The sequence below is a fragment of the Diospyros lotus genome, chromosome 4 (genome assembly GCF_014633365.1).
Source record: "Diospyros lotus cultivar Yz01 chromosome 4, ASM1463336v1, whole genome shotgun sequence".
NCBI classification, from domain to species: Eukaryota; Viridiplantae; Streptophyta; class Magnoliopsida; order Ericales; family Ebenaceae; genus Diospyros; species Diospyros lotus.
The window spans coordinates 5,117,040-5,133,011 of NC_068341.1; the positions used below are offsets into that span (position 1 = coordinate 5,117,040).

The 15,972-nt window shown below is 35.8% G+C and overlaps 2 protein-coding genes across 5 annotated transcripts; one reads left to right on the top strand and one right to left on the bottom strand.

Moving 5' to 3' along the window:
- Window positions 1-2,219: 2,219 nt before the first annotated feature.
- Window positions 2,220-7,728, bottom strand: LOC127800193 (NADH dehydrogenase [ubiquinone] 1 alpha subcomplex subunit 8-B). The gene is made up of 3 exons (XM_052334667.1): window positions 7,577-7,728; window positions 7,159-7,372; window positions 2,220-2,561 (listed from the first exon to the last, which is right to left on the bottom strand). The coding sequence occupies exons 2-3, from the start codon at window positions 7,344-7,346 to the stop codon at window positions 2,429-2,431; spliced, it is 321 nt and encodes a 106-aa protein (XP_052190627.1). The 5' UTR covers window positions 7,347-7,372; window positions 7,577-7,728; the 3' UTR covers window positions 2,220-2,428.
- Window positions 7,729-7,826: 98 nt separating this feature from the next.
- LOC127800194 (uncharacterized) lies at window positions 7,827-15,550 on the top strand. Of its 4 annotated transcripts, none has more exons than XM_052334670.1 (3): window positions 7,827-7,988; window positions 8,081-8,179; window positions 15,162-15,550. In XM_052334670.1, exon 3 carries the CDS (start codon window positions 15,164-15,166, stop codon window positions 15,338-15,340), a length of 177 nt encoding a protein of 58 aa, XP_052190630.1. In that variant the 5' UTR covers window positions 7,827-7,988; window positions 8,081-8,179; window positions 15,162-15,163; the 3' UTR covers window positions 15,341-15,550. The 4 variants fall into 4 exon arrangements, with proteins under 4 accessions (XP_052190630.1, XP_052190629.1, XP_052190631.1 ...); XM_052334669.1 differs by having other exon boundaries at window positions 8,118-8,179; XM_052334671.1 differs by lacking the exon at window positions 8,081-8,179 and having other exon boundaries at window positions 7,840-7,988.
- Window positions 15,551-15,972: the final 422 nt, after the last annotated feature.

The following is a 15,972-nucleotide window of genomic DNA, read 5'->3' on the forward strand; positions in this document are numbered from 1 at the left end:
ATTTTAGGCGAGCGACCTGGATGGCCCAGCGATCTGGAGGATATTTCAGGAGCTCGTTAGTCGATTGCTCCGAGCTCGTTGGGGGATTACCGGGAGCTCGCCATACGCTCGCTTTACGAGTTCCGGGTCTTTGATGGAGGCTGGACCTTCCTTGACGAGGTCGTCCGGGCCTTCTCGGCCTTGGGTGATTGGGCCGGTCTATCGGACCGAGTCTGGCCCATGCGGGGAGATGCGGGAAATACATATAACAATGGGTATGGTATATAAGATGGAATAGTTAAAACCAGCTCAATTTCTTATTATTGGTTTTGACGAAAAAATGGTTTATTCAAATAAATTAATCCAATTCTCATTAATTATTGGGAGATGTTCTAGAACAACCACGATCACATTGGATATGATAGTGGACGTTCCATCAATTTATAACATGATCTTACGGGACTCCAAACTCAATGCCTCATAAGCCATTCTAAGCATTTACCACATGACAATGAAGTTCCCAACCCCCAAGGGTGTTGATGAGGTTAGAAGTGATCTAAAGTCAACTTGCTCATGCTATGTGGCTTTCCTTAGCATTGTCATGAGCGTTGAGCAAAGATTCCAAAAACATAAAAGGGGAAGGAACCTTAACCAAAGGAGAATCCCAAACTACCTTATCCTTTTTCTCCTACCAATTCTCAAGCCATATTAATTGAGTCTTACCCCCAAAGGAGTATCAAGGAAGTTGCTAAGCATATATGCCTAGATGAGGAACCAAGCTAAATGGACCTCTTCATTGCCTTGCCTTTCTGAGGAGGGGATAACTCAAAAAATAAGCTAAAAGCATGAGACGTGTGCCAAGAAAAGCCAATTTGAAGTTGTCACTTTTCACATAGGAATGATACGTGTCCCCCATATTGGACGTGACCCAAATTTGACTCATCCTGAATCCAGATTAATTACTAACATGGAAGATCCACACAAACTTAGTCTACTCACTAAACTTGGTTAATTAGGAATCTCTAATAGATCTGATCAACTGAAAATCTCTCTACTATTTTGAAAATTCCCTAGCAACTTGAGATTTTCAGCCCAACGGCCCAAATTACACACGGGATGTCAAATCATGCCATGTATAAATAAGAGTGAACTCCTAAAAATATAAACACAAACAAAATCTTTTCTATGTTTACTCACATTTTTTCTTATTGACTCGAGCATTTGGAGTTATCTCAAGAATTAAAAGCATTACTTTGCAGGTTCTCGATTCAAGACAAGACCTAACTAATCGGTTCAATATAATCCTTATTATTGTAAATTATTATTCATATTTTATGTTATAATTCTCATTCATATAACAATAAATAAATAAATAACCATCAGTCTTATCTTATCAAATACAGTAATTCAGTAACGAAGATTCAAACTTAGAATCATCAGAATTGAATATTTGCTCCCTCAATCATTCTATGCCAATAATGGGGGACAAGACACTAGGCCACACCCATATCAGTCCCTTCATAAACGCCATAATTAAATTTTTGTAATAGGATGAGATACAGTTTTCAAGAACCAATTTAAGTTGTTTAAGAGATGCGAGTAAATCTCAAACCCATAAGCGGCAAACCTTGGTTAATTATTGTTTTTGGTGGGATGGATCATCAATTTTTCATTTAAATTAACTTATAGACAATACAGTGTGAGACTACTCGAGCAACATTAAAATTTAACCCACTCAGATTTACAATCTCAAGCTTATAAAGTGGTGGTCTATTGCATCTGTCAACTCGATGGTATTGTCGTTTTATTTTGTTGACATGATTGCTATTAGTTTTAGTTACCCAGGAATATCTAATATTTTATTAGGAGTTTTAATTTACCTATTTAGCTCAATTTCTAGAGCTCAATTTCTAGCCTCACTAAAGCTTGTATAGTCAAATTAAGACAGGGAGTTTAATAATGCTCAATAAAATCCTACTAGAATATGAGACTGGTTGGGTACATGGAAATGAGACGCAACATTTCTTAATCGCTGGGTTCACGAACAAGGTGGAGTGGAGCCTAAGGTTTCCAGTTCAAGTTCAGTGTGACGTTGTTTCGAATGACTATAATCATGATTTCCTTTGTTCGGTGTACAACAAAGCACTTTGCAAAACCACTGGCATAAGCAACTATTACTTGTCCAAGCCCCAGCAAACACATAAACAACTATCTCAACAAACAATGCAGCAATTGTCAGCGATTATGATGGTAACAAAGCAGTGTTGTATTAGAAGCATTGAACGGGAATGATCTGCAGTTTAGGTGAGTGGCATCCCAGACCAGGTACAGTTACAATGGAAGTGCACCAAAACAAAATAGAAAGAAGAAAGGAAGAAATTTGCTCATTTCAGGTCGGGGGTTGGTAAATTATTATGAGCATAGTCCGGTTCTAGGTGGCATCTGCCGGTCACTCCAAAGGACACGCTTTCTCGAATTCATTCTGCTCCTTGCGACACAAGTCAAACTCATTCGTGTGGTAGTACAAACAACCGGCATAAGCATCCATCTCCTTCGTGCACGTTTGATGAAGTTCCTTCAACCTGCAGGACAGTTACCATATAATTTAGAAATGCTTTGAAGCAAGATGCAAGTTTCCTAGCACCATATGAGTATCTGATCATGTGATAGAATTTCAATGTAAAAAATTCTTAAGACATAATTTACACGTGCTGTTTCAGTTTTAATCCAACACGAAAAAGTGGAGTGATATTTGTATGGCTGCAAGATTTAGCACTTCATTTAGAACAAATGAAAAATGGGGTCATCCTAGGAGGCAAGCTCGACAATTAAGATCCAAATGCAAAAATCTATCACTCAACTATGGATAAAATTTCAAGCCATAAGGTGATGGCAAGCTGCCAGAGTACATTAATGTGTAGTCCCAATAATTTTGGAATTCTTTATAAAATATAGAACACTAAGCAAGTGCAAATAATATTTGCAACCTGCCTCAGAAAAAAACGAGGCAGGTTCAGTGTCACTAATTTACCTCTGAGAAACAAACATTATGAGATGAACATAAAAGAAAATATTTTGGAAAACATTATTCCAGGCATAGAAATAGGAATTAGATTTGTTCATCTATTTTCTTTCCTAATTTCTTTTTGTTTCCTTTAGTTAGTAGGTTTCATTAGAATCTTGATTAGATTGGGATTATGGAATCCTAATTAGAGTATGGTTATGGTCATTATTGATTATTGATTTGGTATCAGACCTATCTTTTTCTTGATCGCTCTATGTCATTATGTGCTAGCATAACGGGTAGACATAAATAAAACCATGTGGAGCAAAGAAAGCTGAAAAAGTTCCTGCTAGCACTTGTCTTGCTTTAGATGACGTTAAACTAGAATATATTCTAGGGAAAGAAGAGGCTGGGAAGAGGAGGAAAAAATCAAAGAATATGGCATCTTATCAATTAAGTTAGATCAGGAAAGGTAATATTTGGAGGGAGGGAGAGAGCGTACTACCGTAATGGTGAAGTTAAGAGTCTTGAAGGAGGATGAAATTGCTAGCTTGGAGAAGCAGATGGAGGCTGGCTAGCAGAACTTGCTTGAAGGACATGGCAAGACTGGTCCAAAAGTCAAGTGCCAGCCATACCAACTTGGTACATGCTTAGCTGGGAAGTAACATAAGGGGGGTAGGCTCAACACCTAACAACAATGACTTTTTTTGCTGGATGGCAAGCACCCAACCTATGGCATTAGACAGGTATATTAAATGACAATGAGATGGGCAATGCTTGAGGCTATATAGCTAGAAGAATACCCTTAGGGGGAGGACATGATCACCCAACCAACCTCATAGTCAAGTGGAGAAGAACTAACTCAAGTCCTAAATGGGTAACCCTGAGTGCCAATACTCTACATGCTTTGGCTTGTACTTGAATTGGAATTGTCATAACTCAAGGAAGGGGAGACAGTGGAGATATGTTAGGGTCCTTGGGGCCAAAGTGCTGTTACACAGACGTGCAATGTGTTACCTCAAGGGCTCAATGCGTGTGCAAAGGATGATATGGAGACAATGTGATAAGGCCAAAAATGTGGTGGGAGAAATATACCCAGGTGTAAACTATAGTGGACATTCAGGTTTAGAATATTAGGACAGTAAATGGTGCTCAAGACCCTTACCATATTTGCTCCTATGCTGCTAGCTATGTCTTGCCCGGTTCCCCAGAGCAACAGAGGTTCCATATGTTCCATAATCACGGGGGTAAGGATGGTCAGGAACTCAAGTGAACTGCCCTACCTTACTTCAAAATAGGGACAGAAGTGAGAAGGTTGTGCAGATGGCTTGTTATCCATGTTTCCAGTTAGATGAAGCGATTGACTGACCTAGGTTTTTGTGAACCTTTCTGGGTTTTGGACTGCTTGCCAAGGGTACTAGCACATACCTACACTGAGCATCATCACCTGCGTTTCTTATCTGGTGCCTATCACATATTAACCTACATATTGACTTTATTGATGCCTTTAGATAAATGCATCAATATGGATAACCTTGAATTTGTATTAAATATGGATACCTACAATGAACATCACCATTCACCACATGCCAAGGGGGATTATCTTGATTTAACCTTGAATTTGTCTTAAATATGGATAACCTTCACTACAACATGAGAGAGAGCATGTTTCCCATCCTTCAATAGGCATAACTTTGAAATTGCTTAAATTCCAATCCTAACAGTTGAACAAGGCAAGATTTGGTAAAATTTGTACAACATGGTGCCTTAAATCACTATTGAGAGGTAAAGCATAGGACTATGTTCTTTTATGGAAACTGGTGTCCACAAGACCTGAAAAAGAAATAAGAAGCTATAGGAGATGTGCATGTGAAAAACAATTATTTGAAATAAAAGGGACAAAATAACTGAAGGATTATGAATTGAACAATCTTCTGAGGTCATTGGTGTTTCTGACAACTATCCTGTCACTTGGTTACAAATTATATTCACAAAATTCTAAATCAAATAGATAAATACTCTAGACATATATAAAGAAAATGGCAAGAGACAATAGTAACTGTCAGTGGAGGTAAGTACTAGAGATGCATTCACTTTTGGAGTGGAGATAGAGAGTTGAGGGACTTGTTTGAGGAGGCAACAAGAAATAGGAGGCTTTGGATAGTGATTACCATATTGTTGAGGATTCACAGGATTTCTGGGATATTGGGAGCTGAGAGATTGGGTGGTGGAGGAATCTATTAATCATCTAGGAATGTTACATCAAATGCTCAAGGAACATTCTGCTCAAACAGGTCAAGAGGATGACTTTGAAGATGGTTGAGGTCTAAGGGAGGTTTCCTAGCTGTAAATTCTTATTATGGCATTGCCAAGCAAAGAATTTTATCTTCAACTTTGAAAAGAATGTGGTTAATCACTTGCTTGTACATTGCCCCTTTCCCACTGTTTCTTGATTGCTTTCATATGGCTTGGGGTATTTCCACATCTTTTGGAAGCCTTTATCACTTAAGTGTTCCAGAAGGTAGAGAAAGTTGTGACGGTTTCACATGTTTGTGAACTATTTGAGAGGAGGGGAATAGGAGGAGTGAAAGAATTGAGGATTATATTTCTAATCATATATTATGATTAGGAGAAGACAATTTTGTACATTGTCCAGAGACTAGAAAGCTTGCACCTTGTTTCTTAATTGTTTTGTTCTGGCTTGGGGTGTTTACATGGGTATTTGAAGCTTTTTATTGCTTCAATCAATAAGAATTCACAATGGAAGAAAAAGGTGAGACTATTGGTTCTACATGTTTGTGAACTATTTGAAGAGAGAGGGATAGGATACTTGAAAGAATTGAGGACTACATTTCTCAGTTCAAGAGTAATATCATTTCCTTTTTGTGGAGTTGGTTCTTAAGGGGGAGAGGGGAGGGGTAATTTTTTGAATAAATTTTATCAACATATACCATTAGCAGGAACTGGTGCATAGGGTTTATATGTTTTTTTTGGTTCTTTGATCTACATGGTTGTATCCTCTTCATAACTCTTACAATTTATAAAAGAAAACTGTCAATAGATTCAGTCAGATAGATGTCTCAAGTAATTTGATGGTGAATATAGTTTGGACCTTGGTCCAAAATCTATGTTATGCAGAAAATCAAAAAAATAAAAGAAGAAGAAGAACACACAATAACTCCGCCTGGGGATGTTATCAATTGCCGGTCCCAAGGCCGAATAAAGGAGAAGGGTTGTGTTAGGTATCCGACAGCCAATGTAAAACTTAGTTGGATTCAAAGCATGAACTCTAGACAAACTATGAAAAACTGTCGTCGTTGTTGTTTAAGAAGAACACATAATGCATACAAAGCTTAGTATTCTCTAGTTGTCTGGGCCGGGCCTCAATAGAATTGATAGGCATAACCTGGTGAACATGTTGACATTTTTGCCTAAAAGAAAATAATGTACCTCCAAGATGGCAAAGAGTACCTAGAATTATTGAGATAATGTTGTAAAGTACAACACAACTGCCAAGCTGAATCCCTCTATATTTCCTGGCTTAGAAATAATAACATAAACCTATCCACTTTTACTCCTGAAAACAAAAAAGAAATCTTTATGCCTTTTTAATTTTTTCTTTTTCCTTGTTGACAAACATAAATGTGATCATAAGCTGCGACACTCACCTACAACTCCTAATACAACACTAATGAAACCAGACAAATATGATAGCCTATGCTTAAACATTCCAAAAAATCACCATAAGTTCGAGTATATAATAAACTAGTCAGATTCTCTTGTTAGAAACATAAATCAAACATTTTAAAATAAAACGACTAAAAGAAATTTGTGAATTCATTTGTGCAATAAGATTTTACATATCATCAGGTACCATAATAACCACTCATATTCTGTTCTCTACCCTATTCCACTTCCATTAGTTCTCATGTCAAAATCAAGTAATATTGTATGCTTTCTTCTCATTTCTACCCCAAACAAACAAATTCTAGCATAAATATTTTCATTTTCTTTGCCTGTCATTTTCCATCCCTTCCCTTTTCTCTCAAGGAATCCAGCTTCCAAACACAACCTCAGCGTGGCCAATCGTTTCAGTGTACAAACATTTATGCTGAACTACCAATAAAAATTGAATGTATGCGCGAACAAATGCAAATGAACATATAGGTGCTTACAGGTTGAGGACGCATCGAGTGACTTGCCGGCCTTTGTCGACGCATTTCTCGGGGTTCGGGTCTTCTTTCTTGCATTTGAGGAAGGCCACATTTTCAGCTCTACATTTGGTGTTTATATGCTTCGCTGCTGCCATCAGCACCGCCGACGTCGGGATTGGGTCACCCGACGCATCCACAGCACTCGACATCTCCAAATCCGATCGATTAATTCCCCCTGATTTTTCAATCAAAGATCAAAACCTTCAGCAAGCAATTAAGAGACCGTTCCTTTTGGCTCTCGAGAAAATCCAAGAAAAAGAAACGCAAATGCATAACTCCTATCAAAAGAGGTTTAAGGGAAAAGTTCTCCTTCTCAGTTTCCTGCGATTTCTCAGTAGCCAAACAGAGAAGCCATCTAGAATCAATCGAAATTCCGTACCTTTCTCTCTTCTGTTGCTTCGAGTTTTTGCTCTAGAGGGAGAGAACGATGCTGATCGCTGTTTAGGGCTCAATCGGAGGGACGGTCAATGCTAACGTGCGCAAGGGCGGACTTGGACCCCTGCAAACTTGCCCCCCCCTAAATTATGACGCTTTTGCATTTAACACCCCCCAAACTATATAATCTTACAATCATACCCCTCCAGCGAGTTCTGTATGCAGATAACCTAGCCTTGTGTCTTACTTACAAGATTATCATAAATACATAGAAAACAGTAGGGTTTTTGAGAAAGCCTCCCGTACTCATCTTTGGCGACCAACACCAACGTCGGCGTTCATTCCACCGTCGTTAACGTCTTCTTTCTGTTCACTCTCCTCCACTAGCATTGGACATTCTAAAGGGAATCATCAAGGTAACGAATGATTTTCTCTTCTTTTTCCATAAAAATCCCCAAAAGGTTTTTCTTCTGTAATTTCCATTGCTCTGCTGTGGATGGATCTGCAGAAGAAAGGATTCTGAACCATACGAGGTTTTATATCAGGTTTTGAAACAATCTCCAAGAGTTTTATGGTTTATCAGTGAGTCTCTTGCATGCGCGCATAGGTAAACAACATTCTCATACTTTTTGGATACTAGCATTGCCTACTCTTTCATTGGCTGGAAAATTATAGACGTATAGTTTTTCCGTGTGTTCATCCAGTGTTAAATGCTTTTGGAGCTGGCGTTGTTCTATTGGTTTGGATTCTTATTGGATTTTCTTGAATAATTAAAGCTATGCCGTATTCACCTTAGAAGATTATGTGTATTGAGCATGGATGGATGAGATTAAGCAAGCATTTGTATTCTGTGTAGTTGAAATAGCTATGAATGTTGATTTTTCATGTTCTATTTGGTTGCGAAGCGTTCATTTCTTTTATGATAAGTAACAAAATCTTATAGAAAATAGATTGCCATGAAGGGAGAATAAAAGGGCTAATTTGTTAAGTTGATTTGAAAAGATTCTGAACTGGCGTCAACATGTATCTGCTTACCTTTCTTGTCAGCTTCTGTTCTAAAAACTAAGGTTGATAAACATATGCCCACTTATTTGGCCTAGTTTTTGTATCTATCTATACCATATATATTATGAATGAATTAGGTTTTTGAAATGATACTTATTTTCTAGGGAAGACAATGTTTTTGACGTGTTAATTCTTTTAGAGTAAGTAATAGGATCTTATAGAATAGAAAGTAGAGTGCCACGAAGGGAGTGTAAAAATGTTAATTAAGTTGAGTTGAAATGATTTTGAACTATTATTAACGTGTTTATTATTAGTGTTTGTTCTAGAGCTATGGTTTACAAACATAAACCTAATTCTTTGGCCTAGTTTCTGTATATTGTGTATGTTATGGATGAATTGGGTTTTCTAAATGGCACCTGTTTTCAGAGAGACATAAATGGATTGGGGGTGGTTAGAGTACAAGTATTTGGTCTTGGAGATAGTAGTAGTTCTGTGACTAAAGTCACAATTAATTTTGGTTAAAGAGAAATTATACTAGAAGTAGAGTTATTACCAAACTGTTCATGGTATAAGATCATATTTACTTTACCCTTGTGACATGCCAGATGGGATGAGGTTATGAAAGTGGTTATGATAACAAACCCTTTGCTGGGATGGTGATTCTTTCTTTTCTAAGTAAGATAGTTGGGATGGAGATTCTATCATTGTGGAAGTTGTCCCCGACTTTTGAGTTTTGAGAATGAGGGCAATATTTCAAGTCGAGGTCTGTAAATTGGATTCTTTTTTTTTTTTTTCTCTCAAAAAGTTGGAGTTGTAATTAGGGCTGTAAACGAGTTGAGTGGCTCGACGTTCGGCTCAAAAAAAACTCGTTCGTGTTTAGTTTGATTCATAAACGAGTCAAGCTTGAGTTTAGATTTAAAGTTCGAAAAGTTAAATGAGCTGAACTTGAGCAACCCAATACTCGACTCGTTAGCTCGCGAGCTGGCTCGTTTGTAAATTCGTGAACTAGCTTGTGAGATGGCTCATTTATAAGTTCGTGAATCAGCTCGCGATCTGGCTCGACAAATGGGCTCGTAAACAAAGTTCGTGAGCTGGCTCGATTGTAAGCTCGTGAACTAGCTCGCGAACCAGCTCAACAAATGGGCTCATAAACAAAGCTCGTGAGCTGGCTCGATAGTATGCTCGTGAGCTAGCTCGTGATCAAGTTCGTCAATTGGCTTGAAAATGAGCTCGCAAGCTAGCTTGACTATGAGTTCGTGAATAAAATGAATTGAGTTAATAATTAGAGTTAATTATGTAAATTTATCAATATGCCAATATGTATAAAATAAAAATATATAAAGAAATAATGTTTTATTCCTTTAAATTAATGACTAAATAATATCAATTTTATAGAAATTAATCTTATAAAAATATTAACATTATATTAAAAATAATCTCTTGATAATCACATGAATTTTTATATAATAAATTGAATATCAATATGTATAATTTTTAAATAAGTCAACAAGTAAATAAATATCAAAATATTGCAATTTCAGAAAAAAAAGATATTGTTTTTGTGATGATTCAAACCTACAACATTTAGGTTACGTTTTCTTTGTTGTTTTTAAATTATTTTTAGTTTTTGATTTTTTAAAATAATAAAAACGCGTTTTTTTATTGTTTTTAAAAATGTATTTTTGAAAAAAAAAATTATAAAGAAAACTCAAAACAAAAAAAAATTGTTTTGAGTCTTTTCATTCAAAATAAATTCTAAACTCAAAATATATTTATTTATTTATTTATATTTTATTATTATAATAAAAAAATATTACAAAATTCATTAATTTTAAAATGTATATATATTTTTAATAATATATTAATATTAAATATTTTTAATTTACTGAATAATCAAATTTATTGAATAAAATATTATTTTCAAAATTTTAAAGAAAACGCGTTTTCTAATTTTTTGTTTTGAAAAATGGTTTTTTAAAATAACAAAGAAAACGTGTTTTTAATTTTTTAAAAATAGGCTACTAAAACAGAAAATTGAAAATAAATTTAAAAATCAAAACTGAAAATTGAAAAGTAAAGTAAATATAACCTAAGATTTTTATATTTTGACCATTAAACTAAGCACATTTAGTCAACAATTAGTGCTATATATTTTTCTATAAGAATATAATATATACTTAGTTCGTAATATTTGTTTATATAAAAATATATCGTATATTATATTTACTTTTAACTAGATTTAGATATATATAAATATAAAAAAATTAATTGAATTAACTATAGAATTTTTTGTCAAATACATATATATTAATTGAATCAATAAATGCCACTTATTATTTTTAGTAGGTTAACCATCAATAAACGCATTATGTTTGATTAATCAAACACTTATACTGTTATTTTATATAGGCTTAATACATTTTTTCATCCTTAGACTAATTAAAAAAATGGCTTTAAGAATCTGCACTAAAATGTGCTCACTATTCATCCCTAAACTAAATTAATTTGTACACTTTTCATCCCTGATTTAATAGTTGTTAATAGAGGCGTTAAATTTGCCCCGTCAACACTGTCACATCACTCTTATTATCCTTATCAGTGTCACGTCATCACATATATATATATATACGCACACACACAGCCATGCCTATCGCCACAACTAGGCTCCCCGACCGCGGCCATAGAGCCTAGTCGTGGTTGGGTCCGAGAACCCAGCGGCCGTCGAGGGCCATGGCTGGGCTTCTCGACCATGGCTGCTAGTTTCCTTGACCATGGGTGTCGGCTATAAGAGGTCGGGGAACCCCCAAACCTTGGTCCCCGACCCCTAGCCCAAGTTTCCCCAACTCCCAGATGTTGGGGAACAAATCTGGGCAAGAGAAAGACAGGGAAAGAGAGAGAAAGAGGCATCGGGTTTGGTCGAAGACCCGATTTGGTGGACGAAGCTTGGTCGGCGGTCGCCCAAATCTGGAAAAGATGAAGCTTGGTTGGAGGTCGCGGTGGCCAGCTGTCACGACAGAGAGAGGAGAAGGAGTAGAATGGCAATGGCGGTCACGATGTAGAGGATGACGGCGGCTGTTGCGTCCGAGGCAACTCGCGGTGGTTGAATCGACCAGAGGCAAAAACTGTCCAAAACGAGGAGAAAGGGAGAAGAGGGAAACCTGGGCTCTTCACGGTCGCCGGCAACCATGACTGGCTGGGTGTGTGTATACATATATATGTGAATGTATGTATATATACGTGGCAGTGACAAGAATAATAAGAGTGACGTGGCATGACATGGCAGTGCTGACGGGGTAAATTTAACTCCTCTATTAACAACTGTTAAGTCGAGGATGAAAAGTGTATAAATTAATTTAGTCTAGGGATGAATAGTGAGTACTTTTTAGTGTAGGTCTTTAAAGTTATTTTTTTTATTAGTCAAGGGACAAAAGAATGTATTAAGCTTTTTATATATTTATTAATTAATTATTAAATATCATAATAAAATTTATCATTCTTCTTATATACTAAAACATTAAATTGTAAGTAATATTAATGCTCTTGCATTTTTATATTTGTACAATATACATTTTAGTTATCTTAAGAAGAATATTGTTTCCTATATGTTTTTAAGTTTTGAACTTGTGGTGTAATTAGTTTGTTTAAGAATCAGGATTTAAAGACTAAAATTGACAATTTTTTTTTTATATATTTTGAATCAAATATTAAACACTACAATTATTATTTCATTTTCTATATATTTTATTAAATATTTTTCATTGCTAATCTTTTTTTTTATATTTTTCATTTTTATGTATTAAATTATTTTTGTAACATTTTTATTTAATATTTGTTTAAATACCCAAAAAATATAAAATAAAAGATTAAATCCCTACACGATTTATAATTTCTAAGATTATTTTTTGCTTATCTGCTTATTTTTAAAATCTCTAAAATTTTAATAAATACACAGTATTATTAAGCTTATAAAAAGGTTTTTATAAAAATAGAGACAAAATTGTAAAATTTTAAATTTTTTCTTATCATTTGTAACATTTTTCATATCGATTAATTTTTAGGTTTATATCAATTTCTATTAATCTTGTTTATAATTTCATTCATCTTTTTTCTCTTTTTCCTAATTTTTTTTGTATTTAGGGTTATATTTATAATTTTTTTATTAAATATATTTTTATTAATTTTAATAAAAAAATTATTAAAATTTAATTAACACTATTATAAATAATTTTTAATATAATTCTTAAATGTATGAATATAATTATTAAATTATTATAATTAATTATATTATATATTATTTATTTATTATAATATAATATATTAAAAATTATGAAGATATTAAAAATAATATAATATAATAAATAAATTTATTATAATTATTAAATTTATTATATAATTAAATTTTTAAATAAATATTAATTTAATACAATAATAATTTAAATTATTCTATTATTATGTTTTAGATGATTATCATAAATTATAATTTAAATTTTTTATTAATTATCATAATTTAAATAATTTTATCATTTATTATAATATTAAATTATTTTATTTTTATTAATTAAATAATTATTAATATTATTTTATTTTTTATTTAATAACAAAAATATTTAGAAAAATTAAAAATTTAAATGCCAAACCACCCCCCCCCCCCCCCCCCGGTCCCCGCCCTTTCCGATCTACCTCTTTGCGAAAAGTTGAAAACCCTTAACTCCCCCCCCCCCGGTCGCTCTCTCTCTCTCACTCACTCACTCTCTGAACTCCCGCCGTCGGCCCCTCCGTCTCCGTCTTCGGCCGTCGTCGCAGCCTCGAGATCTGCCGCCGGTCGCAGCGCCCCATCTAGATCTGCCTCGGCCTCCGCCTTCGGTCGTCGTCGGCCCCACCGCCTCCGCCTCCGTCTTCGGTGGTCGTTGCCGCCTCCAGATCTGCTGCCGGTCGGCATCGCCGCCTCCAGATCGGCCTCCGTTGGTCGTCCGCCCCTCCGCCTCCGCCTCCATCTTCGGTCGTCGTCGCCGCCTCCAGATCAGCCTCCGGTCGTCGCCTAGGAGTTTTTTGCACCGAATCTGAATACTGTTCACACAGACCGGTAAGTTTTTTTTTCCCACTCTTTTCTTTGTTGATTCGTATATTTTGTATATATATTTATTTTGATTCTAATTTTTTATTTATATAAAAATGTATTTCTCAAAACCCCAAATGCAACCCCAACAGTGTTTTTCAAATCTCTGAACATTGTTTTTTTTTTTTTCGATGTAATGTTAAAAGATTTTTTGGAATTAATATTTCATATGTTAGTTTTATACAAAATTGTGTTAGGACCGCTAGTTATGTGACTATATTGTTCGCACAGACGGCTAGTTATGTATAATTTGTCTCTTAATCTCATTTCTATTCCAGCATTGAATAAAGTTATTTTAATGCTTATTTTAGTCCAAATATAAGAAAAGTTATTTAAATTTGAGTTTTATTTTATTATTAGTTTAAACTTGAGCTCGTAAACGAGCTTTTGTCGAGTTGAGCTCGAGCTTTGTCGCGAACGGATCTAAACGAATTTTAAGCGAGTCGAGCTCTGAGTTGAGCTTGCTTAAAATTAACAAGCCGAGCTCAAGCTCGGCTTGCAAACAGATCTAAATGAATTCTAAGCTAGCCGAGCTCAAGCTTGGCTAACGAACGAATCTAAACTAATTTTAAACAAGCCGAGTTGGAGCTAGGCTCGCGAACGAATCTAAACAAATTTTAAGCGACCCGAGCTCAAGTCGAGCTTGCTTAAAATTAACAAGTCGAGCTCAAGCTTGTCTCACGAACAGATCTAAATGAATTTTAAGCGAGCTGAGCTCGGGCTTGGCTCGCGAATAGATCTAAACGAATTTTAAACGAGCCAAGCTCGAGCTTGGCTCGCAAATGGATCTAAACAAATTTTGAGCGAGTTGAGCTCGAGCTCATGAGGAATAAAATGAACCCGAGCTTGAACAAGATTTTGAGCTTGAGTCGAGCTCGAGTTCCAGTAAAATAGATCGAGCCAAGCCTAAGCTGTTCCAAGCTCGGCTCAGCTTGATTCGATTACAGCCCTAGTTGTAATGGCCTTGCAGAAAACAACCATTGCCAGCAAGGCTGCACAGACACAGGCACGCACGGACATGGCAAAATATGCATATTATGTATGCGCATGTTATTATTATTCCTATATAATATATAAATATAGATATGAGGAAAGGGTTTCACAGGACGTCCTGGACTTGAAATGTCCAGGACGTGGGTCAACCTGACTCTCCCAGTTCTGGATATAAAATGGGAATGGGGGCAGAAGTAAACCTGCAAACCCTAGCAGCCACCTTTACCTGTTATGGAAACCGAAGGTAGGCTCTACAGTTGAGCTTTTGTTCCCCCATTGTTGATGAACTCGTGGTATCTGAAGTGGGTGGCTGTACAGTTAAGCCTCCACTAAGAACGGTTATATGTACTCTTGTTCTTCAAATTACAATAGTAAGTTCGAATATATATTTTTTAGCTGCCATTTCATGTATTACAGTATTAGCTATTGGATCCTTTCCTCCTGATTTGTTTGGCCTTTTATTTCTCTGTTCAAGGAATGGGCCAGAAGAAGAAGACTGCTTCAATGTTCATCAGGCTTGTTTCGGCTGCCGGGACTGGATTCTTTTATGTGAAGAAGAAGAATCCCAGAAGGATTCAGACAAAGCTCGAGTTCCGAAAATATGACCCGCGAGTGAATCGCCATGTACTGTTTACTGAGGCAAAGATGAAGTGAGTGAGGGAGCAGTCCTATGATAAGATCCAGCTGTAATCATCCGCCGTCTTGGATTAGTATGATGTTGTTTCTGACCCATGTAGACATTATTAATGAACTGGAACGAAATAGTGACCGTTTTGCAATCGAACCAGCTGAACTGGCCGGGTTTTAATAACTATTCATAGGTTGTCCTCACTCCTCAGGTGGAAACCTTAACTTCAGTTTCAACAGCAATGGTCACTTCGAGCAGTAAACATTCCCCTTGGATTTGTTTGCACTCTTCAGTTGGCCCAATTGTGGCTCTAATGTGCACGCCCCCGCCAGCTGAAGCGAATTTTTTTTTTTTTTTTTTCAATTTGGGTATGAATTGTTCCCAGCCGGAGTTCTTCTGCTCGGACAAACAAATTGATTTTGGGTTTGAATGTTTGAAGTTTACTTGCCCTGAAAGATTGTTGGAAGCTTGTGTCTCAAAACATGTATTTCAAGTTTAAAGTTTAAAATTTGAACTTATCAAGTTAAGCACATTACATTAACATTTTCTGTCTTTAATCACTCGTTAAACACATGGCATTAGAAGTGTCAACCTACCGAAGTGGTGGTTCATATATTGATGTAAAAGGAAGTGGTGGCTGAATTATCGGAAACCTGAG